Source organism: Pyxicephalus adspersus, chromosome 4, assembly GCF_032062135.1.
Source record: "Pyxicephalus adspersus chromosome 4, UCB_Pads_2.0, whole genome shotgun sequence".
Lineage (NCBI taxonomy): Eukaryota > Metazoa > Chordata > Amphibia > Anura > Pyxicephalidae > Pyxicephalus > Pyxicephalus adspersus.
Window position 1 is genome coordinate 93,836,017 of NC_092861.1, and position 26,366 is coordinate 93,862,382.

The 26,366-nt window shown below is 37.5% G+C and overlaps 1 protein-coding gene across 1 annotated transcript in view; it reads right to left on the minus strand.

Annotated features, from left to right (window-relative positions):
* Positions 1-1,941: 1,941 nt before the first annotated feature.
* Positions 1,942-26,366, minus strand: part of TAB2 (TGF-beta activated kinase 1 (MAP3K7) binding protein 2) — a 34,454-nt gene continuing 10,029 nt past the window's right edge. The window contains exons 2-7 of the mRNA XM_072410232.1: positions 14,767-14,813; positions 12,875-13,061; positions 10,822-12,271; positions 8,088-8,248; positions 6,430-6,523; positions 1,942-2,201 (exon numbers count right to left, since the gene is read on the minus strand). Of these exons, the coding sequence (XP_072266333.1) occupies positions 1,981-2,201; positions 6,430-6,523; positions 8,088-8,248; positions 10,822-12,271; positions 12,875-12,976 (2,028 nt within the window). The 5' untranslated portion in view covers positions 12,977-13,061; positions 14,767-14,813 and the 3' untranslated portion in view covers positions 1,942-1,980. The remainder of the gene's footprint in view (positions 2,202-6,429; positions 6,524-8,087; positions 8,249-10,821; positions 12,272-12,874; positions 13,062-14,766; positions 14,814-26,366) is intronic.

The window sequence follows — 26,366 nt, forward strand, 5'->3', positions numbered from 1 at the left end:
AAATAATGTGTCTTTCCCCAAACGTTATAGAGGGCAGTAGTAGTGTGAATTTGTGATGTTGTATACAATACAAAAGGCCATCATCATTTTTTTTTTTTTTCGCTCTACGTATGAATGAAACTAGGCAAATAAAATGTAACAGTATATGACACTATCTGTGGGGCTCGAACACCTCCCATCATACAGTGCAAGTCACGACTGTCATTTTAATAGCCAGAATTTGCTAGTAATTGTGGCTTGGGAGCAATGGTTGGGGATAGAAGATGCAGCTGAAGTTTTCAGGGTGCATTCCTTACACCCAAGGTCCTGATGTTACTTAATTTCCAAAGTAAGAGGAAAAGAATGTACATTTTCATTGTTGAAAGTTAAGCATTTTTTTAAAAAAAATTTTTATCAAATAATTTTTGATAAAAATAGTTTTTAATAAGTAATCTTTTAGCATCAACTAGCATTTTGACAATATAGCTTGTACCTAAAAAAAAGTAAAATTCTTTAAAAAAAATTGACAGAATTAGAACTGTCATTAAAACTTTTTTTCAGAACAGAACAATCAACTGTATTTAATCCCACAAAATACTTCTACTCTCTATGGTTGGACAAAAAAACAAATCCACAAACCAAAACTAGTTAGAATATATAATTTTTTAATTTTTATAAATAACTTATCTGTTACAAAGACTGTTTACCCAGCTAAATCACAAAACCATAAACTCAAGATATCCAAATTAGGTTTTATTAATAAAACAAGTAAAAACGGATTTGTCAATCTTCACAGAAAACTGCAGATGAAGCTGAAAAATGGTCTTTTTAACAAACAGTATTGCTTGTAAGTGCTTTGGTTCTGCTGTTTAGCCCCATTACAGTGCTGGAAGGCTTAAATTCATCACAAGCCTCTTCAACACTTACGTTACCTAGAAATGTCTTCTGCAACACAATGAAGAGCCTTAGGAAGTAAGGCATATCACATTATAGCTCAATGGTTTAAAAAAAAAAAAAAAATTGATTTTAGGAAATCCATTCCAGGTTTGCTCAATTACTCAGCTTCATTGGTGAAAGTGTATTCTCTCCAGCCTTGGAGAACTTTAATAAATCAGGGCCATTATGTCTTAAATCTTTTTTCACAGGTCTTCACAGGACATCAGCATATACAGAAATTTTCATTGGGGAGAGAGTATAGGAAATTATGCACAATGCTTTTCTCCCTCCTATTACTCATTTAAGGCACTTTTTTCTTAGAAAAGCTTTAAAAGGGGCATTAAAGGTGCCAAAAGATTTAAAAGGATAACGAAAAAGCTAACAAAAACCCTATTACACTATACATACAGGAAATTAATAAAGGTGAAGAGGGGACAAAAAATATCACTTAAAGCAGACTTCTGAGCTATGTACAATAGGAAAGGGAGTTGTGGGTAATTTCACTGTATCGTACAGATATTGCATGCAGTCTTTACTTGTTAAGAATTTATTTTACTGATGCTGGTTTCACAAGTGAAGGGAGGATCCCGAGGCACTTAATCCACTGAACTCTGAAGTCCTTCTTCTGTTCAGGTGGTAGGAAGAGGCCACATAAAACTGCATTTCCTCCATTTTTAGTGTTTTCATTTGCCCCTCTTCTTGATTTTGCCTTGTTTTAACGGAGACAAAAAAAGCTGGACCAATGTTGCGTTGCATTCCCAAACCACTCCAGTAACATTAAGTAGTAAGGACCCAGAACAAAGGGCACAGTGAGAATTCTTCTGAGAGGGTCAATAGTAATACTGTACATGGTACAGGTGGCAGCTGGTAACCAGGTTCATTAGTCTTACACTGATCAGGGGATTTAAGAGGCAAAAATCCAGCTGCACACAAAACAACACTGAGGTATTATTCTATGGCTGACGTTTACCAGAGGTAAACAACCAGAAGGCCACAATTTTTTATATATATTTTTCAAAATTATGCTTTTCTTCTTGAATTTCCAATGAAGACAGACCTACTGGCTCAGTAATTTCTTGGCATGTCGCACTGTTCACAACGATTTAAGGCAGGATGGTTTAGAAAAGTACATGCAGTGCAATTCCATGGCGCTCCCTCATCTTCCTCTGGGTCTGGAACAGTCTTTGGTGTTTTTACAGTGGACCTTTGATCTACAAGGGAATATGAATTTTGTGTTATTAAAGAAAAGATAAGGCAGTTTAGTGTTATCCTAACTGTGTGTGATCAGGATAGTAAGCCAGGAAAGGAATAGGAAGAAAAAAAAAAAAAAAACATACCAGCATTTAGGAGTAACTATAACGTTTGCCTTAATTATACTAGCAAAATTAATAGACCATAATTCAGGCACAAGTACCAAAGTGGGTATGTAGGAACATGTATGGGGACCTGATTTTTGTAATATATCTGTCAAAGGGAATACATTTTTTTATTGCTCAGGATACTAATGAGTTTGTTATTTCTGTATAATTTAATGGAAGGATTTCATATAACAAAGGCCTGGTAGTGCTGAAAATGAAGCAAGTTCATATTTTTTCTGTAGAAAAGAAGAAAAAAAAAAAAAAAAGAAACAGATACAAGTTTCCTAATGCTGCTTGATTAATGGGCCGCTTAGCAACGAAAACCCAGACCTCATCCCAGATTGGTTTGCCAAATGGTTATTCCTCCTCTTCCCACCACAGCTTGTAACTTGTTTTAGAAAGAGGTTTAGAAGAGTAAAGTGAGGACTGAATCACAGAGATAAAAATCCAGGTTCTGGGGAGCTTTCTGCTAAAGCCTGAAGGATATTCTTGCAGCTTCCTTGGATAACTTTGTTACATATACCGTGTTTCCCCGAAAATAAGACATACCCATAAAATAAGCCGTAGCAGGTTTTGTAAGCATTTGCGCAATATAAGCCATACCCTGAAAATAGGACATAGTGATAGGCGTGTCTTCCTGTGCCTGCTGCAAGCTGAGGCATAGCGGGGAGGATAGAAAGTGAAAGTATAAGTCTCCTCAGTGAAGTGAGGAGCAGGAGGCTCTGTTTTAGGTATTGTGTGTTCTCAGGGGAAAGAAGTAAAGCTATGGCTGCCGTTTTACTCAGCACTGTGGGTCTCTCTCCCCCAGCACCAACCAGCAACAGTCTGTGGGTCTCTCTCACCCAACATACACACCAGGGGATAGGAGAAAAGCTTCAGCAAGCAGTCTGCTACTGAGCCCAGAGAGATCATCCAAGCTCCACTGTGCAGATTGGACCCAGCTCACTTATTAAATACTTTCAAGTTAACACGTATCTGCTTCTTCCTATTCACTGCCCAATTAGAGGCTGGGGGTAGGGATGATACCGAGTTATATTACTGAACTCCAGTAGATATATATATATAAATCCTTTGGCATGTAAAAGAGCTTTTCTTTGTGCACTTCACCTGTGCATCGAGCAGTTTGATTGAGCTAATGTTTAAAACCCCTTAAGCAAAAGGATTAAAGACAATGCAAGCGTTGAACTAAAAAAAGGTTTCTGTCTCGTCTATTGGTGATCATACAAATACCACAAATTCAAACATTTATAACATCTAAACATTTTTGATCAGCATTTCACAATTCAAATCTCAATTTACAAACAGAAAGCTATGTAATTGCAAAAGCTTTCCACTTTTTATTACCAATGGATTTATGATTGAACATTTCCATTGCAGTAAAACCACAAGCAGGAGAGAATAACTGAACTTCTATAGAGCTATGCCAAAAAGCTTAAAAAAAAAGAGAACATTTCAGGGGCCCTCTTCTGTTTGATACATTTCAGTTTACTGGAGTAAAGAAAATGTAGATGAAAATACTAGTGGTATAGAGGAAATAGTAACAGCTTTCAAATTTATCCCAAACTGAGGAGTGTGGGATTTTTGAAAATTCTGGATTTTTTTTTATACTTACCTTCACGCACAGGCTAGCCTTCCTCTTGCAGCACTTGCGGACATCTGGCCCAGTTCCAGGGAGCAGGGACGTCTCAAGGTGTATTTAGTGTAGCAAGCAAGACCTAACAGCTGTTTATGCAAAACAGCGCCATCAAAACATCAGTGACCAAACAGTGTACTGCAGCCCCTGAACTGAAAATGCGAACCAAAACTCATGCCTGAAAACTGAAGGAACCGGATTATCAATGGCTGGATTTTCGATTGTCAACCTGTACAAGTAGAGAGAAGGAGAAAAAGACAGGCCTTTTGTAGCACAATAGTTGGTTGTTCATGTGTAGTTTATTTAGTCAGAGTTATTTTGATCTAATCTAGACATAACTACTCTGTGCTATAACCTAGTGCTAACACAGTCCTACTAGTCTAAATAAAGTGGATTTGTGAGCAGTATCAACATATCAGTAAAACGAGACGTAAACATAAGGTTATTCCGTTACCCGATGCGTTTCGCCCAAAAAGTGCTTCCTCAAGGCCATGATACATTAAGCTTAATTATAATAACTATACTATATCTTATGTGTTTTTTTCCAGTTTTGAATTCTCAAAATCCCCTGAGGAAGCCCTTTTTGGGTGAAACGCGTCGGGTAACAGAATAACCTTGTATTTATGTCTGTAATTTTACTCATATGCTGATACTGTTCAGGAATCCCCTTTAATTAGACTAGTAGGACTGTGTTAGCACTAGGTTCTAGCACAGAGGAGTTATGTCTAGATTAGATCAAAATAACTGACTAAATAAACTACACATATACATCCAACTATTGTGCTACAAAAGGCCTGTCTTTTTTTCTCTCTCTCTACAATTTCCTTTTGGGTAGAATACTTCCTTCACATCCCTAGTAATCTTTATATCAGACTCTATCATCTTTACTACAGAAGTACCTGTGTTAACTTCCAGGTCTCTAGGGATCCCAGCTAATATATCAGTAATCACAAGGTATAGATATAATAAAGGAGAAAGAGAAAAAGAGGGAGAATATAGTGGCTCTGCGTCTTTCTGTGTGTGCCAAAATACTACCTTAAGGCATTAAATGGAAAACAGTACATCAAGTATCTTGGTTTGGCCTATGATAATTTTGTTTTCAACTTTAGAAATTCTAAGTACTGAACACTAAAGTGAAATTTTGTAATGGACCGGGATGGAAAAAGGTAAACTAAATACCATTTTTAGGGTTATCCTTCCCCCAATTAGAGAACCAAATGGAAAAAAAAGAAAAAAAAATGATCACTGAAATTGCATCATAGCATACTATATAGTGTTGCAAGAAAATAAACAGAATGTTACAACCAGCTTACAAAGTACTGTTTACATATACAGCCATACATTCGTATATACATTTATACACACAGTTATCAATTGATCACTGAATCCTTTCACTTTCCCACTGAGGATAATGACAATGTTGTTTTCTTCTTCAGCTGAGGGATGTTACCTCCAGTGGGAATTTCACCTCTTTCAACAACATTTAAAGCGAAACCAACTCAAACCAAACTAAACAAAACAAAAAATGAACCCCTCACCTGTACTCCCGCAGATCCCTCTAGAGCTTTCCTGGATTTGTTGTCCCACGCCATCCCGTTATCCATCCTCATCTTGGCGCGCCAGAAGCGTCAGACACAGACATCTTCTTTCATCCTCTTCCCCATCACTAAAGAAGCCCAGGCATGATCAAAAGGAGCAGCCAGAAGTGTGACATGAGCATCCCCAGGAGGCTCTGCACTTTTATTTCTGTCTTTATCGCGGCGATAAAGACAGACGAGGAGGGGCTTCACATTTCTTTAGGTTTTCAAACCCCCCACCCCCCTCTTCCAAAAAAAAAACTGTGAAAGACAGACATTTCTTGCCTAAAATGTTTAGTCTAAAAAGGAAAAAACAAATGCAGCTACCACAGTAGATTATCAGTAAGCTGCATTATACTAAATATATGTTTTTTGGGTTACAAAAAAAAAAAAAAATTATTTCACACAACTCTTTTAGAGATATTTCTTCCCCATTATTTTACTTGGGTTTGTTATCTTTAATGTCCACACAACAGCATATCCAATGCTCTGGAATTACTTGGCCTTGCTTTTCCATGGCTATCCTCTCCAAAATGAAGTCTCTGTATTTGCATTTTTAACACTGCAATCTATACAAGTCCCTTTCAATGGCTTATTTTTATTTGCATTTTCTTAAATCCATTTACGTACAATACAATTCCAATGGTTATAATATTGTATTTGTATTATGAGTAAAATGATTTTGATTAGGTAAACAGAGCAAGTCTATGAGTAAAATGATTTTATTTAAATATAAACAGTCCTTTTGACAGCTGTAAAGTAGACAGTAGAAGACTGGTAAAGGATTTTTAGGGTATATCACCTATGTCTAAAGTTTTACATTTTGTTAAAATACAGTGTGATGAAATGAGTTAGAAGAAAAGGCAATAATGCCTTAACGGAGCTACTACAAAACGTAAAAAGCAATCAGTGAAACAAAATATTACCACTTATCCTAGCTACTTACCTCTTGCCTGAAAAAGGTCTATTTCTTTGGTTAGACAGTCTATGTCAATCTGCAGCTGTCGATTGCAACTCCTTAATTGCTGCATTTCTTCCAGCTAGAGAGATAATAAAGAATAAAACATATTAAACTAGAAAGTGGCACAAATGCAGTGATAGGATTTGTTATGGGCTACACAAGTATCTGGCACCTAGATACTGTAATGCAATTATTAGTCATGAGTGTTTTCTCAAGGTGTTTGCACCCTGCTTTATGCAATTATGAGGTTTTATACCTAATATACACCAGCACTGTACAAACTTCCCAAGTAAACACTACTCACAATTGCATTTGTTTTATACAGTCCACTATCCAATCTTAAACATATTTCTTCATGGAAAATGATCAATCATCAAATGTAGAACCCTAGCAGGAACTGGAAATACAACAACTGGAATACAAGGAAAGTGATAAGCTGCAGTAGAAATGTAGTGATAGTGGGCCTGATCTGTTGACAATCAGCTTTTCGTGCAGCAGCAACCAAATCCTCAGAGCCTGTTCACAAATTTTCCTGTTTAAGAAGGGCCCACAAGTTCTCAATAGGGTTTAGGTCAGGTGAGGAAGGGGAGCCAGGTCATCTCTTCAGCTTTAAGTCCTTTACTGGCTAGCCACACAGTCGAGTACTTTGATGCATGCAATGAAGCATTGTCCTGCATAACAATCATGGTCTTCTTGAAAGACTTGTTCCTGTACCACTGCTTTCAGAGAGTGTCTACACAAAAAAGGACCACACTAGTTATTCTCTAATAATACCAGCCCATACCTGTACCCCACCCTCCACCTTGCTGGTGTCTTGAGTCAAATTGAAGCTGTGTACCCATTACTGATCCAGCCACAGGCCCATCAAGTCACTCATCTCATCAGTCCATAAAACCTTTGAAAACTCTTGGAGTTTCAAATGACGTGACTTGTTCAGCGGTGGTTGGGTTTCAGCCTCCCTTACCTTGGCCATGTCTCTGAACACCTTGTACTTCTAGCCACTCCAGGTAGGTTGCAGTTCTAGAATATGACAGCACTGGAGGACAGTGGGTTCCTGGTAGCTTCAAGCTTGATTCTTCCTAAATCTTTTAGTTTACTTTCATCTTTTTTCTTAACACATTGCAATCCTGTTGATTATGTGCAACAACATGTTTGATCTCAGCAATTTCAAGGGTTCTGTATCCCTCTGGAAGAGTTTTTACAATTTTTGACTTGTCATAGTAAAATCCCTTTTTTTGGCCAATTTTGTCAGAGGAAAAGCTACCTTACATTAAAGCACACCTTACACGTCACCTGATATGCCTAAATCCAATAAGCATTCATATTTATATAGCTTGGATTGGAACACATGCAAAAAAATGATGAAATGGTGAAAATACTCACTTTCCTAATAATTGTGCACACAGGGTAGGGTGAATATGGTATGGAAATTTTACCCATCACCAGTTGTAATCTAAGACAGCACTAAACAGACATGTATGGCAGTCTTTAAAATAAATATGTAGCTCTCCCAGCATATAGGCAAGCTTTTCAGGTACAAGTGACTAGACTGTCCTATTCATTGAGACCTCCAATGACTACAGTTCCACAAAGAGCACATACAGTGGAGCACCCACTATGCCAATTTTAGAATGGAAACTTACTGAGGGAATTTGGGATAGGGAATTTGACCTATTTAGGCGTCTCCGAGTGAGATTGTTTTCCATTTCGTTGACCTCCGTTTTCAGTTTGTCCAGCTTTTTCTTTTGCACTTCTAGTTCTCGATGAAGTCGTTCCATTCTTGCCTTCTGATGTACCAGTAGAGCTACAAAATGAAAAGGAAAGTTATAATATAACTAATATAAAATGTACTATAAAGGATAAGTGCGTTTTTATGTAATTTATAGAGAAACTATCTTACTTCTTTTACAAAATGTTCAATATATATTGACTTTTTTTTTTTTTTCAAAAGGACCATCCCAGGGTTTACATGGATTCTGGCTTGGTTTCTGAGCTCTAATTCCCCGTTTCTAGCAAAATTCCCTCCATGCAGCGGATTTTCTTGAAATGTGTTTAGAATGCTAAGTGTTTCTAGGTTCAGAAAAGCACAGCTGACAAGATATACTGCGGCTAGTACGAAATAATATTAACCAATTTACCATTACTTATTCCACCGGCTAAATTAAAAGCACTTTGACCCAGCTATCTATGCTCTCTGGCTTTCTCCTGCTTCAACCGCCAAGTTTAAAATGTAACATGAGAACAAAGTTTTCACTAAAAGATCACTTTAAAACACAAGACATACAGAAGCCTGCATAATGGAAAAGGGCAGAGAAGAAAGAGTTATTTATGCAACTCTTGTAACATTTTTACGCGCCATTTTTATTAAGTAGGGTGGGAAGAAATTGTAGGTGGGTGGCAGCCCCTGTATTGTGACCCAACTCTTCAATAACCACCCAAAACTACCAGGGTGGTTACTGAAAAGTGCTGGGTGGTGCCCCAGCTAAAAGGGGCTGAGGCGAACACTGCTTACCACACACACACACACACACACACACACACACACACAAAAAATAAATAAAAAAACTACAAAAGAATTCATCTAGTGGTGCCTACACATACCTTTACATGCTTTTCTCAAGGTCCTGGGATACTGCAATAAGTGTATATCAACAATTCCTGTCAATACTGAGAGCTTGCCTATCTCCTCTCTTAGTCATTAGGAATATCCTTTAATGGGGAGGGTCTGATTGTATTTTACACTACCACAGAATTAGGGCATGCTTTAAATAGTATTGGAAAGGTTTATGGAGGCACTTCTAGGTTGCGAAGCAGCCTGTTTAAAGCCATGAGGATAGAAAGTTTCATGAATTACAAATAAAGCTAAGCATGTGAGGTTGCATGTTTCACAGAATCAGGTCTTCTATGTCAAAACACAAGACAACAAAATGCACAGTGCTTATGTTCAACGTTGTCTGAAGACAACTGCACAAAGATGACGGAGTTGGCGAGGGGGCAAAGGGAGAGGACCTTTTTTTTTTTGTAACAAAAGACTTACACAATTCACTCTCTAGCAGAGTGTTTATGGAAATGTCAAATGATGGTCAAAAGGAAGTCGAATGCACCACAATGAATTCTGAATGTTCCCAAAAACATCTCAAACGAATGCAATTAACACAAGGTCTAAGGAACGTGAATTCTCCATTTAAAAAAAAAAAAAAAAAAAAACATGCATACAGGCTTTTAAACTGGAAAATAAATAAAATGCTACTAGGTGACGGAGTAAACCCAGGCTTTCACCAAAGTCTAGTGCTTTCTGCCTTGACCACAAATGTACCCTCTAAAAACAAGTGTAAATTTATACCCTAACTGTGGCTGGCTTAAAGCAACCTTGCCCTGAAATGATTAAAAGTCTAATACAGCTGTATCTGAAAAAGAAGAAAGAATATACTTTTCATCATGCTGCGCTAATCCTCAGAAATGTATCTCTGAAGTCTTCTGCAGGAATGTGGATCTCCTGGTCCTCTGCTGTGCTTGCTGGTCCCTCATTACTACAGCATAGTGTATATATATTCCTATGTAGTGACGTGGGAGGTTTAACAGAAGAACCACAGAGAAAAAAATGGAGACCAGAAGATGAACAGAAGAGTTAGTTCTGTACAAAACATAAGAGGGTGATTTTTTATATTTTTAATCTCAGCGGCCTTTAGTGCCATGGCTGCCAGCAGAAACAAGTATATTCTCCCTTCTATGCAGGTAGAACATGATGTACTTTTTAGTGTAAAGACACATTTGCTTTAAAATTAATTTAAACTGGTCCATACAGTTTAAAAAAAAAACAGTGCTGAAGAGCAGACATTACCTTAGATATTCTTCAAATAACTGGAGCCCTGTAGATCTTAGAACCTTTTGGGTAGTAGAAGCTCCAGCATATTACAAGACAACTTCATAACTAACTGTGAGAATGGCTCCAAAATCATGGAGGGATTGATTACAGAGATTTATCTAAAGACAGTAGATACTTACAGGAACCACAAAACATCTGCACTTTGGTGTAATAGCATTGTTGCATTAAAAACATTTTAGCCAAGGTTAGCTACCCTTGGAATATACATAAAATGAAGAAAGAAAACCCAAGTTTAAAAAGTCAATAGTTTTTAAATCCTTCCTAAAAATAGAAGCACATGTTATAGTATGCGAGTGTGAATGGGGATTACAGTGCAAAGAGCTGTGTATCCGCCGTGTATTGATTTAAGGAACTGCTCGCAGAAAGCCTAGAAGTAATACAGATGACTAGAACTTTGGCCATCTGCTTGCTTCTTTTGCCACATATTCACAACATTGTGGCCTTTTCAAAAGTGTAAATCATATAAGCATGGACTGAAAAGTTCATTTTACCTTGTGTATATGCTGCATCATCTGACCCCACACTTAGTTTTCTTGCTTCACTTATTCGATCATGTCCTACAACAGGGTCCGTTAAATGATGGATACCTTCCGATTCTGCAAATGGAAGGAGATTTGTGGGCTCAAACGTGGGGGATACAACGCCAGGGGAAACAGCAGGTGGTTTGTTCGGGGAGACAGTTATCTTAAAGGTATATTTTGTGTTAGGCTGAGTCACTACAACGCGTGGAGAGGTGGCCGAACTATTATTTCCAAGAGCTCGGCTTTTAGGTGGATGATGGTGAATGAAAGCAGGCCCCATGCTTACTTGCCCCGAGACATTCCTTGCTGCACTTGCAGCACCTGGATTTGTTGAAATGAAGAGAGTTGGCTGATTCCTAACAACCTGGTCATCACTACCAGGAGCTGAAATGTAGACTTTTGGTTGGTTCCGGTTAATCATTTCATCTGTGCTTGGAGGGCTTGCAATGTAAACAGTAGGCTGGTTCCTAGTGGGGGTGTTCAAAGTTGAAGAATTAGTGGAACTTCGAGAGCTTTGGGAACGCAGCAGATTTGGATTGCTTCTTTGTGGAGGTTCAAGCTTAATTTCAATCTGATTTTTCCTAGGACCAGTTGAGATATTCTGAATGTTGTACTGACTTGAAGGTTGGGAGCTACCTGCAGATGAATGAAGCACAGGTGCTTGTGAAGTTGTGGGTGAACTAATAGGCATATACACATGAGAAGTCTGATGACCCTGTTGATTAGATTGTGCTGAGGTATGTGACTGAGTATATGAAGAAGGAAGCGTTGTCCAGGGATTTGTATGTGATGGCTGAAGAACTTGCTGTTGCTGCATGGGAATTTGAGACATCCAACTAGGTTGCTGGGATGTTTGCCGTGTTGTGCCACTTTGAGAACTGAAATAAGGTCTAATATAGATAGAATTTCCGTGTGGGCTATTAAGAACAGGTGGTGGCCCGCCATGTATATGCAAAGATGTAGGAGTATTACGAGTAGATTGGATATTTGGAGCCAACGTAACCATGATGGGGTTGAATCTTGGGGTTTGTAAGCCAGATGAATTTTTACTGCCTAAATGGAGTCCAAACTGATGGCCAGGGTTTGAAGTGTTATTGGGTACCCCAAAAACATTAAAACTGGAGGGCACATTGGCAGGAGCAGTCTGTGGCTCCTGTGGATACAGTTCATTGTTGGGCTGCCCTTCTTGTAGTTGGCCATCACTTATACTGTGAGTCAAAGTCCTACTGCTTCCATTCATTCTACTTCCATCCCTAACTTCATGGTACTGGGACTGCAAATCCAAATTGAGGGATGTCATGTGATTTCTTAAACCAACAATGCCAGTATCATCTGAAAGGGACAAGTCACCTTCACCGTATAGGTATTTTGTGCTTTCTTGGGAAAGAACTGCACAGCAAGCATCCAGATTATTGTTGTTCTACAAAAAAAAAAAAGTAAATTACCTCTTTTTTAATCAAAAATTGAAACCCAAACTAATAAAATTGTTTTGCATGTAAAGAATTGTAAATATTAGTATTCGAATATTTGCTATAAAACCATAGATGTTCAGAATCAGAGTCTTAAGCAATCTTGAAAAGTAGAAGTGCAGCTTCCAAAAATGTAGTTTACTTGGCCCAACCCACTAGTACAGATAAGTCCGTAGTAAAAGACCTCGAATGCATGCTTACGCCAACTAAAATGTGTAAATTGCATGTTAAAATTCTGCACTATAGGGAACAGAGAGCCCCATTATTTCCTAACAGAATCAAAGTGCATGTGTAAGAAAACCTAAAGTCACAATGTTAGGTAGATTATGCTGGACTCAATCAGCCCCGAGCCTTCTGTAAAGCCAGTGGTTACTATTACCTGGTAATAAAGACTACATCTGTGTATTTTACACCCTCAGTTGCCTAAGTATATAACTAATAAAAATATGCTACCTTAAAGCAGACCACGGAAAAAAAAATATTCTATCATGCTAAGGAAGATGAGGAATACCCTAAACCACATAAATGAAAAGTGGCAAACTTCAAGAACTAACCTGTTGCATGCACCGTGAAACAACTACTTCTGGCACCTCTGGAAATTTCTGTCGCAGGTCATTCAAAACCTTAAAGTCAACTTGCGAGCTTCCTTGGGCCATTCGTATATTGCCTGTGCAGAACTGTTCTTAACTGGACAGTTCTAGGTGGAACCCAACCTCATCGCATTGTTGAAAGCATGCTCTGCTGAAGAAAAGACAAATGTATGTATAAAAATAAAAACACATGCAAGAATAAAGCCAACATTCTGAAATTAAGCTGTGTAATGTGAAGCAAACAAAAGTGTCACAACTGTAATTAATAATAGTAATAGCTGGTAATATTGTTAAAAGGAGAAAATATATAAATATAATATATGTATATTTTATACATATAAAATATATAGTCTAATGAACCAAATTATATACAAGAAACCTCTACAGATAAAAATCTCAAATAACTGGCAGTTTGCCCAAGACAGGTAGGACCAATAAATTCAGCCGAAGAGTTGACCAGGTAATGCTTCTCCCTGAACGCAACTCTTCCAACAGTCCAAACTACAATTTGCTATTGAACATATAGCTTCATTTTTTTGGAACAATGCCCTGTAGACTGAAGAATTAAAAATGAAATTGCCGAATTAAAAACATATATTTTTTTTTTATTCTCAATTTCTGTATTTGGCTAAACAATAGCCAAATACAGAAATTGAGAAGAACCTTGTACTGTAGCACTCAAAGCAAGAATACAATTTGCATTACATACAAAGGGCAGGCCTTAGTTTGGCCAAAGTAACAGCCATGCTTGGCACAGACAGACATTTCAGATGGAAAAAAAAAACCTCAACTGAAATGATCAACTGATAAGCTTGGTGTTAGAAAGGGTATGTTTTGGGCTTACTTTGTTTTCAGGGCCTGGGTAGCTTGCAATTATTAGGTCTACTATGAAACGATATTAGAACTAATGGAAAAGTGCTTTTTTTGGCTATTAAAGTACATAATTCTCTTTTAACTTTTTGAACTGTGTCAGGAAACTCAGCAGATAAAGGCCAAATTTGGGACAATGTTGGGGTCCAAAAAGTATTCCATAGTAACAAGAAAACAGGATTTCAGGCTGCAGATGTTTTCATTCTAAAGAAGCAATATGCAGCTTTCAACTTCAGGAGAATGCAGGCCAAGGTTACCCCTTATAGCAGAACTTCCAACCCTGTCCAAGACACATTTCTAACACATGGTTGTAGGGCAGCCTAGGACTCCGGGTATGAGGGTGCAACTACCTCAAAAGTTGGAAGCAGAGGAGGGTCACTTTCAGGCTGTACCTACAATGTCCAACTTAGCTTGGTATAGATACAACTCTCTTTGGTCAGACAGGTTAGTTGTCCAAATAACTGCATAAAAAGTCTTAGTACTATCATGAAACAAATATGTACTGCAGAGAACGATGGCTAATATTATAGCTGTCCTCACAATGTTTTGTCGGATTGATTTATAATAATTGCATGTTTTCAATGACAGCAGTCAAAACCACACACCGGCATATTGTACATATACAGATCCGGCCCTTTTAGCATCTAAGCATGTCACTTCTAAACTTGTGTACTCCAAACTGCACATGTTTACACATACATGCATACCCATATAACCATTATAGCTTCCTTTCAGTAATAAAAGGAGTGGTTATTTTAATAGTTCTTTCTAATCTCAGTTGTCAAAGAAAAAACAACAAAAACTAAAATTAGAAGAGCACTGGAACGGAAATATATAATCGAGCTTACATGCCAGAAGACCAGACTTCACTTAAACAACTTCTGCATCGTACGGGTAGTTTTATGAGTACAAGTAGTTTGGGAATGAAGCCAAACACATAACAAATGAGCATTTCACACCAACAATATTTAGGTTACAGAAGTTACCTCAAGTGCCCTTACAGACTTTCAGAGCTGTACCCTCACTGCATTCTCTGTGAAAGACAAAATAAACTGCATTAGAAATTATAATAGCATTAAAGGTACACAAACAACGTTTCATGATATTGAATACTGTATGTAGGCAATATGCAATGATTTGTAAACATGTAAACAATATAATTAAAAAAGCTAACAAAATCATATTAACATTACAGAATTCTGCAGATTAGAAAACAAGGGAAATGCATAAAGGGTGTTTAAAAAGAAACAATTTAGGTTAAGTAAATTGAACATCTTGTATGTTAATATTTTATACATATATTTACAGCTAGTAGGTAGAATTCCAGGAATCTTAATGTTTACCTGTCTATTTTATACTGCACTACTGAAAAAGAGATTGCAACAATTTAATCTGCATGGGAGGAGTCAGGAAAAAAGTCTTTTCTGTCCTTAAAGTGTACCTAAACTCACAATTTTCATGTTTCATAAAAAGTTAGACAACCCTTTTATAAAGATTAAAAATTATGTTTTTTTTTTTGTTCTTTTAAGTGCAACACTTTAAACTTTAAAGAAAGAATACAGCCTGCTACTGAACATATAGACAAAATCAGGCCTTCTTAAAGACAGATTTTTTTCTCATGCCACAGTAACCACAGATGTATCTGGTGCAAAAAGACAGCATTAGGAGAAAAAAAAAAACTTGTACCAATTGTGTAGCATTGTGCCCAAACATTTTGTTTTGTCTGTATCATCGATCTTGTGATAAAATGCCAAAAGAAAAAAAATTTTCAACAAGATGTTCTGAAGCACACTAGCCAGAAAAAAAGCAGAGTTAAAGGGGGTTTTAAACAGGCAGTCTATGGGAGGAAAGCAACACAAAACAAAAAAAGAAATTAAAAGACCACTAACTAATTTTGCACAAAAGAATAATTCATAATTCACCAAGTCAGGATCTGATGGGCAGCTTTGTAAAACACTGCTGCGTACACACGTCCAATTTTTATCGTTGGAAATGAACGACGAACGAGCAGGATCGTTCGTTTACAAACGATAATAATTGGAAGCTTTAGTAGTAATGGCTAAAGGGGGTAAAATCTAGCTTCTGAGGCCAATCATGCATTTTTTCCAGTACACTATTCCATCTACTAAAACTTTAGTATGATAAATTGTTTAGAAAAAAAAAAGCAGAGTTCATCAAAATCACCTGTATCTGCAGGAAAAGTCTGAACACAAATCAAACATATTCCTTTGCAAATGTACTGCAAATGTCACAGGTTTTCATGGGATGTTCTTACTTTGCTTTTTTTTTTAAACAGGATTGTATGTATGGTAATAAATATTGCAAGTTTTTAATTGATAAAAGTTTAATTAAAATTATATAGATTTAAGCCAATTTTGTAAATACTTACTAAAAATTACCTTTCCATTTCAATGTCTGAATGCAATTTCCTAAAACTCATTTAAATAATCAAATCATTGCAACACAACTGTTCTGTACATTCCTAGTGTACAGAACGCACTCAGAAATCTCATTTCTGGCTTTTGTATTTGGCTCACTCACTTTACAAAGTCTGCAGTAAGGTGTAAGTAAAATTTCAGGAATTCTAAACGGGTTTCATTTTTTTTTTTTTTTTTTTTTGAGATATCTATTTTTTTTAACTCATCTAAAAAGAGAAACTGCCACTAGAGATTTTTTTCAAGCCTGCATCAGCTGGTTCCAATGGAGGGTGAACCTACAATTCATAAACTTTAAAAAAAATTTAATTTCTCAAACAGAATCCAAACAAAATCGGCAAAAAAAAGGGGCATTGCAACACATAGCAATGTCTTTAAAGACAGTGCTCTTTCTAAATTCGTTCCATTATCAATCTCAGAAAAGCCTCCATTACAAAATCACCATCTGAGGCCCAGACCTGAAACCATTTGCCTATTAGAAAGGTCAAGCACTATATTACATACACACCGATATGCAGTTAGAAAATCCGTTTGAAAAAGGACATGGTAAAAAACAGTTACTTAAGTAGTAATCGTTCATTTTTGAGGACAAGATATACTTCTAGGCCCAAGAAATACTACAGTGGATTTTGCTATGATCGCACAATAATTTAGTGAAATACAACCAGGCTGTTTTCTAGAGGATGTGTTCTACAGTTAGGTCCATAAATTTTTGGACAGACAACTTTTTTCTAATTTTGGTTCTGTACCATAATTAATTTTAAATGAAACAACTCAGATGCAGTTGAACTGCTGACTTTCAGCTGTTATTCAGTAGGTTGAACAAAAAGATTGCATAACGATGTGAGAACACACAGTCACTTCATTTTAGGGGCTCAAAAGTAAATTGGACAATTGACTCAAAAGCTCTTTTATGGGCTGGTGTGGGCAATTCCTTTGTTATGTCATTATCAATTAAGTAGATAAAAGGCCTGGAGGTGATTTGAGGGGGGATGCTTGTATGTGGAAGATTTTGCTGTGAGCAGACAACATGCGGTCAAAGAAGCTCTCCATGCAGGTGAAACAAGCCATCCTTAGGCTGCAACAACAGAAAAAAACCTATCCGAGAAATTGCTACAACATTAGGAGTGGCAAAATCTACAGTTTGGTACATCATGAGAAAGAAACAAAGCACTGGTGAACTTACCAACGCCAAAAGACCTGGACATCCACAGAAGACAACAGTGGTGGATGATCGCAGATTAATTTCCATGGTGAAGAGAAACCCCTTCACAAAAGCAAACCAAGTGAAGCATCTCTCTGAACACTCTCCAGGAAGTAGGTGTATCAATAACCAAGTATACCATAAAGAGAAGACTGCATGAAAATAAATACAGAGGGTGCACTGCAAGGTGCAAGCCACTCATAAGTATCAAGAATAGAAAGGCTGGATTGGACTTTGCTTAAAAAAAATAAAAAATAATAAAAAAAACAGCACAGTTCTGGAAAAACATTCTTTTTTCATCAAGATTGACCTTTACCAGAATGAAGGCAGGAAAAAAGTATGAAGGCGTGGAACAGCTCATGATCCAAAGCATACCACATCATTTGTAAGACATGGCGGGGACAGTGTGGTGGCTTGGGCTTGCTTGGCTGGCAGTGGCACTGGGACACTAGTGTTTATCCATGATGTGACACAGGACAGAAGCAGCCGAATAAATTCTAAGGTGTTCAGAGACATACTCTCTGCTCAAATCCAGCTAAATGCAGTCAAATTGATTGGGAGGCGTTTCATAATACAGATGGACAATGAGTCTAAACATACAGCCAAAGCAACCCAGGAGTTTATTAAAGCAAAGTAGAATATTCTTGAATGGCCAAGTCAGTCACCTGATCTGAACCCAATTGAGCATGCATTTCACTTGTTGAAGATTAAACTTCGGACAAAAAGGCCCACAAACAAACAGCAACTGAAAGCCGCTGCAGTAAAGGCCTGGCAGAGCATTAAAAAGGAGGAAACCTAGCATCTGGTACACACACACACATAAATACACAACTCAGAAAATCTTTATATAAGGTTGGATAGGGAAACAGTAAGATCAGAACAAGAATATTTTTGAAAACATTTTAAACAAATGAGATCTTTAGGCCAAAATCCTAACTTTTTGCTAATTTACTTCCGTACCCTTTTATTCCCACATTTACTATAACCAGTTAGACAAGCTAAAAGTAATTGGCTTAAACAATCACCTGGAATTTAGAAATATTTTATACATGTACTAGTCACTTTTCTCACAAACCACAAACACTACTCAAAATACTTTTATACAGTTTTCATTAGTTTAATATAACCATCAATGGTTGTTTACTGCAACTTTAAACAATACTGCAGTGATCTGATGGGAAATCAAAATAAATTGCAGCAACTGTGTTTACAGTCAGCCAAAAACTTTTTACAATACAGATTTAAAAAAAAAAATTAAAAAAAAAAAAAATCAATCTTCTGAATCCTGAGTTTTAAAACACAGACACCCCTGACAGTTTCAAATGTTCTCAGGTACAGCTGACTTACAGATTTACTTGGCCATGAATACATATATAGCCAATGTTAAAACAACCTACAGTTTTTTAATTATATTAAAATTATATCTAAAATTATGTCAGGTGTTTACTAGGGGGAGCAGGTTCATGTTATTTGTTCTGATGACCATCATTACTGGGACTAAAGGGGAGGAAAAAGCCAAAATATTGAGTTGTCAACAGAGTAGCGAATAGGTTTTTAACCATTTCCTTTTCTACTTAAAATATTTTCTTATCCTTAAGTAACCCATAAATAAAGAACAGACCCATGTTAAAAAGACGAGGAAAAGGGAAGGTGTTCTGTATCACTCCGTCTTTTCACTTGCTTGTCCTAGAGTGACAACACTGCTCCTCCTCAAGTGCAGTGTGGTAAGTGAAAGTTGTCATTCGGGCATAGATAGGAAGCATGTTACTGAATAGGTTACCAGATGAAAAAAAAATTATGGTAAAAGATAACCAATGTCATCACCACATCAAATGACTGGTAAGATAAAATATGAATGTTTGTTCCTAGGTAAAGGAATTTTAAAGTCTAACTCCAGCATTGTTATATCACTTGCTCAGCAGGGAATTCCAGCTTCTATTGGAAACTTTAGAGACAAATATTTTGCTTCATGTCAGATTTCCTTTAAATTATCTGGAGAAATCTGAGATTGATGAAAACCATTTAAAGCTTTAATATATTTTGTGTAACATTTGTCTACTTTCCTGGCTGACTGTAAGCTTGACTCTAGGGTGAGAACTACACTCCATGAATACAGTTTGAAGAATTCAGGATTTCATTTGTGTTGGCAAGAGCTGTACTATTCACAGAAGGCAATTGGAAAGCAAATAAGGTCTGCACAGTTGCACTGGCTCAGTAATACAGAAGCTCAATCAGCAGCTAGGATAACTGCCCTTGGCCTGCTTTATCCTAAGCAAGCTCAATGCCAGTTATCTTTATTTACAGTTCTCAGGTACTCCTAAGTATGATTAGCACCATGTTGTAAATCACATGAAAAAACACACAGAGTACCAATACAAGGACCTATACCAAAGTAACAAAACTAGGCAATTCAGACTAACAATCTGTTAATTAAGTTAAATGCAAATTTCAAATTTACCAATAAAAATAGGGCCCTCCCCTGCCCTATAGTAACTTCTGAATTTCCCATCCAATCAAAGCGCCTCAAATATGATTTAACTGACAGAGAAAACACAGAGACAAAGCAAATACATATTTCCAATATATTCCTGACCCAAACATTTCAATAAAAAGTACCAACACAGAAAACGTTGTGTATGACTGGATATTTAGGTGTGCCGTTCTGACGGTACTTATACTAGCATGCTCTTAAGGTTAACACTGTTCTCTCTTGTCCCTTTTAGCAAGTTGCACCACCCAGCACCCCACATTTCAGTAGTCACTGGGATGTCATACAACTGCTTAGGGTCGGGCTTTGCATGGAGAGCTGTCTGCAAGGACAGGCAGCCTGCCATCTCTTTTGGCAGAGGGAAGGTTTATTCTTTGTATCTTTTCCACTCCCCATCTTCTGGGAACAGAACTGACAAGCTGCTGGCTCCCAATGTAAGCTTTTTTTTGTTGTTTTTTTTTTACAGGGACCTGAGCGGGGATCCCAAAGTTGCAGCACAGATGGACAACTTTTTGATCCCCTCAGAAGACCTGGTGAACCAAAATGTAGATTTACTATAGCGGTTTAACTGTTTACAAATGTATTGAAAAAAGTTTTTAACATTGGAACAATAGTTCTGTTTTCTTGTCCCTTATCTCAGGTGGTAGGAGGTGGCATCATTTATGCACGTTTTTTCAAATGCTACATGCAAAGATTGTGATCCCAGCCATCTACATGGACTTGAATTGGAACCACTTGTCACTGCTATAAATTGCAAGTTTTTTTTTTCTCCATGCTGTTTCAATAAATTAAAAAAAAAAGCTACCTGAAAAAAAACCAGCAGTTACCACTTCCAGGGCCAAGTAGTTGCCAGTAGGGCCTTGGGAGCAGTAAATGCCAGTAAATGTGAACTAAACTTATTACACTACAATGATTACACTTGTTACAAAATGTAGGACACATGGAAGCAGACTTACAATACAGGGGCACGGGACAGGAGGGGCATAATAGAAAGATGATGGGAAAACTGTGCATACTAGGAGGGCAGGCATTACAAAGTTGAAACCAAATATAGAGGTTAAAGAGTAAAAATCGACCATAAATATAGGGTTTACTAGACACCCATGGTACAAACAACTGCGAACACAATAATGCTCTTGCCCGCTTTCACCATCCAGCTACTGCTTCCCCCCACTCCATGAACATAAGCTACATCTACCCCCTATGTCCTGGACACCAGAAAAAGGGCAGAACAACAAAATGTCAGAATGGAAACTATGTCATTATTAGCTCACGTGTGGTGTGCTGGGTCAGCATCATCAATCAGTTAAGGTCCCCATGTTATTGCCAATAAATTGTAATATTTATATGCCAGGCAAAGGGACCTTTAGGATGTTTAATTTTCATAAATACACTATGTATTCTGACACTATGGTGCCTTTTACTTCCTAAATTATTGTAAGGTTGCCAAAAACAATGTTGCAACAACATTGCTACTGTGCTAGCACACCAAGGGAATGTTTAGGGCTGCTTCTGAAAAACATGGCTGTTAAATGCTCCTGGATGTCTACTCTGCTCAGCTACGAATTAATGCATTTTTTTAATGTAACTAAATTAACTTTATATTGCCAGTTTTTTTTTTCTTCAAAAATACTAAAAGAAACAGACATTAGTACACGTTATAACAAATGTACAAAAGCTTAGGTTTTAATAACAAACAGGGTATCAGGAATTTTATACAAGCACAAAATACAGTAGAGAACATCAATACAAAATCATTCACTATCATTCATTTACTTAATAACATAAGTAAATGTAATTAACAATAGTAAATATTGATTCGATTGCAGAGATTCCTTTTCTTTTGTGTAGTTGTACAACATCCAAAGTAACATACCCTGATGTAAAAAGCTTAAACTGTGTATGTGACCAGAGAGAAAAAAAAAGGAAAGGTGTTTAAAAAAAAAAAAAGATTCAGCAACAAAAAAAGGAAGGGGTTTGGGTTTTAGTGTTAAAAAGGCTTCACATTTGATACAATTATCAGTTAAGTGTGTATAGATTGGTATTGATTCAATTCAGTCCATATAACCTGGTGCTTATACAAAGGATAATTAATTCTGGCCATCAGCAACTCCATTAGCTTAATTAAAGTGGAACTAAAACCAAAATAAACGCACACTTGACTTTAATCCCGCAGATCAGTTTCTGTCAGGAAGATTCTTCCATCGGGTCCTGGTATCCATCTCCACTTTTCTTCCGGGTACCTATTCTTGCATTAACCAATCTCGCACTGCGCAGGCGCAAGATCGGGTGACGTGGATTGTAAAAAAGGATTGCCAATCTCACTGCGCACAGGTCAGATCAGCAATTTTTCGGCCATTGATGAAAGCACTCCTTCTGCGCATTTCTGAGTTCAGGGTATGCACAGAAGGAACAGCCAAGAGCCTATCGTCGCGGCGATAAAGACAGAATGTGAACGCAAAGCCTCCCAGGATACCTTCGTCACAAATCCCGGGAGGCTTTGCGTTCACATTTTGTCTTTATCGCCGCAACGATCAAGACAGAAAGGGGAAGTGCTGCAGTAGTGTTGTAGTGGAAGTGGTGATTTCACTGCTCAAATAAATGTACTCTCCTAAAGGATTTTTTTTTTTGCCTCGTAAAGACAACAGCAACACTTAAAAATTAAAAAAAAAAAAAAAAAAAAAAAAAGAAAAAAAAAGAATTTTAATTTTTAACAGCACAAGTAAAAAGAATAACAATAAGCTTTACTGAAAAGACAAACACTGCTGAAGAGGCTGCAAGCTGAACAAGTTTCTACCAGTTTTTTCTTACAGTCTGAAACTACTCAACATACAACTGAAATTTGATCTGTTAGAATCTAAAAGAGAAGAGAGCTTTGCATTTTCCATGTACTTGTCAAAAACAGGCCACACAACTTTTTTATTAAAAAAAAACAAAAAAAAAAAAAAACAAACATTTATTTCTTGCTACTTTCAAATCTAGTACGGGTTCCAAAGTATATCAGAACCTGTTCCTGCGAGTGTATTATATTAGGGTACCTCACATGCACTTGTATGCCTAATGTCACCCCAAATTCACCTTGTGTGCAACATTTACAAAAGTGCAGCATTCATGATTTCTCTGTGGTTTTTCAAACACAATCTGTACTACAGAAGCTCTTGTAGAATTAGATTAGATCCACATGCATCAATGAGCCCATGACCCTGTTGCCAGTTAACCAGCTGTCCTTTCATGGACTAATTTTAGTAGATACGAATTACTGCACACTGGAACATCCCACAAGGCCTGCTGTACTGGAGATGTTCTGAACCAGACATTTACTAGTCACAAATTGGATCTTGTCAAAGTCAGATACTTGCGCTTTCCAGTTTTCTCTGCTCCAGCACATCACCTTTAAGGACTAACTATTCACTGCCCAATATGTCACACCACTTGCTAGGTACCATTGTAAAAAAGATAATAAATGTAATTCACATTACCTATTAGTTGTAATATTATTTTGGGTGATTGGTTTATATGTAAGCTATTGAATAGGACTGTACTGCCTATTCAGTCCTAAGATATACACATGGCCGGTAGACCTGATCTCTGCTAAAATTTCCCTTTTAGGTCTTTCAGGTTCCCGCTGCAGCCTGTGTGCACAGGGTTAATTTTCACCTCTCAGAGAGGCAAACAGTGATACCCCTCTTGCTCTCTTTAAAAGAAAAAAAAAGCAAAAGTAAAGTAAGTAACCTCTAGCTATTGGGGCCCTTTTAAAATATTCTAGGTGCATGATATTTATTTTTTGATATGTCTGGTCCTGTCTGCATGTATTCACATTTGCCAATAAACTCTGTTCTAATGCATGATGTAGCAACACAATTAGACCAACAACTTTACCTGCTTTCTGGGGACCAAAACTGCTTGCAACCTACAATAAAGCTGCGTACACACATGCAAATTTTTGTCGTTGGAAAGGATCTTTCATGATCCTTTCCAACGACAAGGGACTGCACGATGCATGAACGGTGCTGTACATACAGCACCGTTCATGCTCTATGGAGAGGGGAGGGGGAGAGCGACGGAGCGGCACCCTGCTGCACGCTCTCCCCTTCCCTTTCATTAGGATCGGTTGTCGTCCATCGTCCGTGGATCCAGCAGGATGGTCGTTCGGACGATGGACGACACCGACTGTACACACGGCAGATTTTCGCCCGATATTTGGCCGATGCCGATTAGCGGGCGATAAAAATCTGACGTGTGTACGCAGCTTAAAGCTCCAACAAAGAAAACCACAGAATACCGCTGCAGATGGGTTTAATAATTCAAAGCCAGCCATAGGTGCAGGTTGAAGCGTAGGTCTGATGTCTAATCAGTGTGTATAAGTTTGGTACAATAAAACCTGTTTGAGAAAGGGGGAAAAAAAAAAAAAAAGAATCCTAGCAAGAGTGGGATACATTTGCCTAAAAAATAGCCAACTGTGAATATCACGTTCTCTTTTTCTATGAATATTAGGCTCACTACCGGCCACAGATAGAAAATGGGTTGTCCTTTCAATTATCACTGCTCAAACTAAAAACAAACCTATTGTTTTAAAGGATCTTCACTATGTAATGTGGGAAGTGCCATTCACTTTATATAAATAACTCGCCTACAAACCTGCACAATGTAGGTAGAGCTTGGATATTTATTACATCCACAAAAAAAGAAAACGTTTTACTGTAGAACATCAGATTTGTAGCTGCTATAAGTATCTGGGTAACCTGGCCCCGAGGTTAGAATATTGTTTAACTTTAGTACAGAATAAAGCCATTACCTTCTGGCCAGCAGGGAACCCTCCTCTACAGTCATTCATTCTACATTCAAAACAGATTACTAGGTTATGACTTTGAACTCTACTACATCCCAACAAGTAGAGGAACCCATTCACAACCACTTAGTGAATAAAACATTTACATTTATATTAACTATAAAAAAAATAAATGTACATTTATTCTATTAACAAAATTTGACCAGTGACATACAGCTCATACATCATGAAGAAACCAAGGAAGGAAAAAAAACTTTTTCACATAATACTTTTACTATTATTATTACAGACCTAGGCTAGTATACCTATTGCTTTGTTAAAATTCTGTAAGCCTGTACAGATTATTCAGTGAAAGGCTTAGAATAAAGAAGACATGAGGCGTCTGTATAAGTGCTCACCTGGGATGCAGGTAATTTAAGAACTGCACTGTTTAATATTTTTTCTAATAAGTAGGAATAAAGTATACCCAGGCAGGTTAAAATAGGACAGATCAAGGGGATCACAAAGCTTTCTACTAGACTAGTGTGAAGCACAGAAGGGATCAGGGAACAGTTGGCTAAGGGTCATGAGGGAATGAATTCCATGGTCCTGTCTAGTATTCTAAAATGGGGAATGAACCTCTTAAGCTAAGACTATAACACAATCACAGAACACAATCAAAATGCTAGACCTAGATTCAGAGCAACAAGATTGCTTTTAGGGGTCATAGAAGTCACCAACCATAGTGGAATTGCTTCCTAAACCTTCAATCTGTATTTATAGTAAATAAACTACTAGGATTGAAAGTCTGATAAGCACATAACTATTTCACACTGCATCACAGCCCTTACTGCCTTCAGGTTTTACGGTGTCCACAAGGCACATAAATGAGGCAAAGAGTGCCTGCACAATTATAATGCTCAAATTAGGGTAACACTCATCAACACAATATAAATAACAAGTTAGTTAAACTCCTGGGCTATCAATCTGTTCAGTTAGGAAGTGTGAGTGACTGTGAATCATTTTCACCTGCTTTGGTGTAAATGAAAGCAACTGGTGCACAGAAAGGGGAAACAGCAAACCAACACTCAAACTCAGAAGGTCTGTGGTAAATCCTATTTCTCTCTGTATTTGCCAGTGCCCTTGTCACTACTGGTACTGTAAAGTAGCATGAGGTGGTACCTGCAGCCCACCCAGGTAGTACAATCAAAGAGTGACGGTTATAAACCTTCACATATGGAGAGATCTACAGGGCTGGACTGAAGAAGGTCGACAACCCAGGAGGAGCACCACTAGAAAACTACAAGATTACCTCCTGCTGGCTACTTGTGTGCAAATTTTTGAACAAATTATCAGAAAGAGCCTCCATGAGAGTGGATTTTGGGCCAGACATCCACATGTAGTGAAACCTGTCCTCACAGAACATACTGTTAGCACAGCCTGATTGTCATTTGCCAGAAAACACCAAAATTGGCAAGTTCACCTACTCTCTTTGCAGGTTCACGCTGAACACGTGAGATATGTAAAAAAAAAAAAAAAATCTGGAGGCATTGTTCTGAATGTTATACTACTTGCAACATTATCCAGCATGACTGGTTTGGCAATGGGTCAGTTATAATCAGGGGGGGGGGGGGGTCATATCCTTGAAGAGTCACATAGACTTCCACATTCTAGCTAATGGTGCCCTGGTA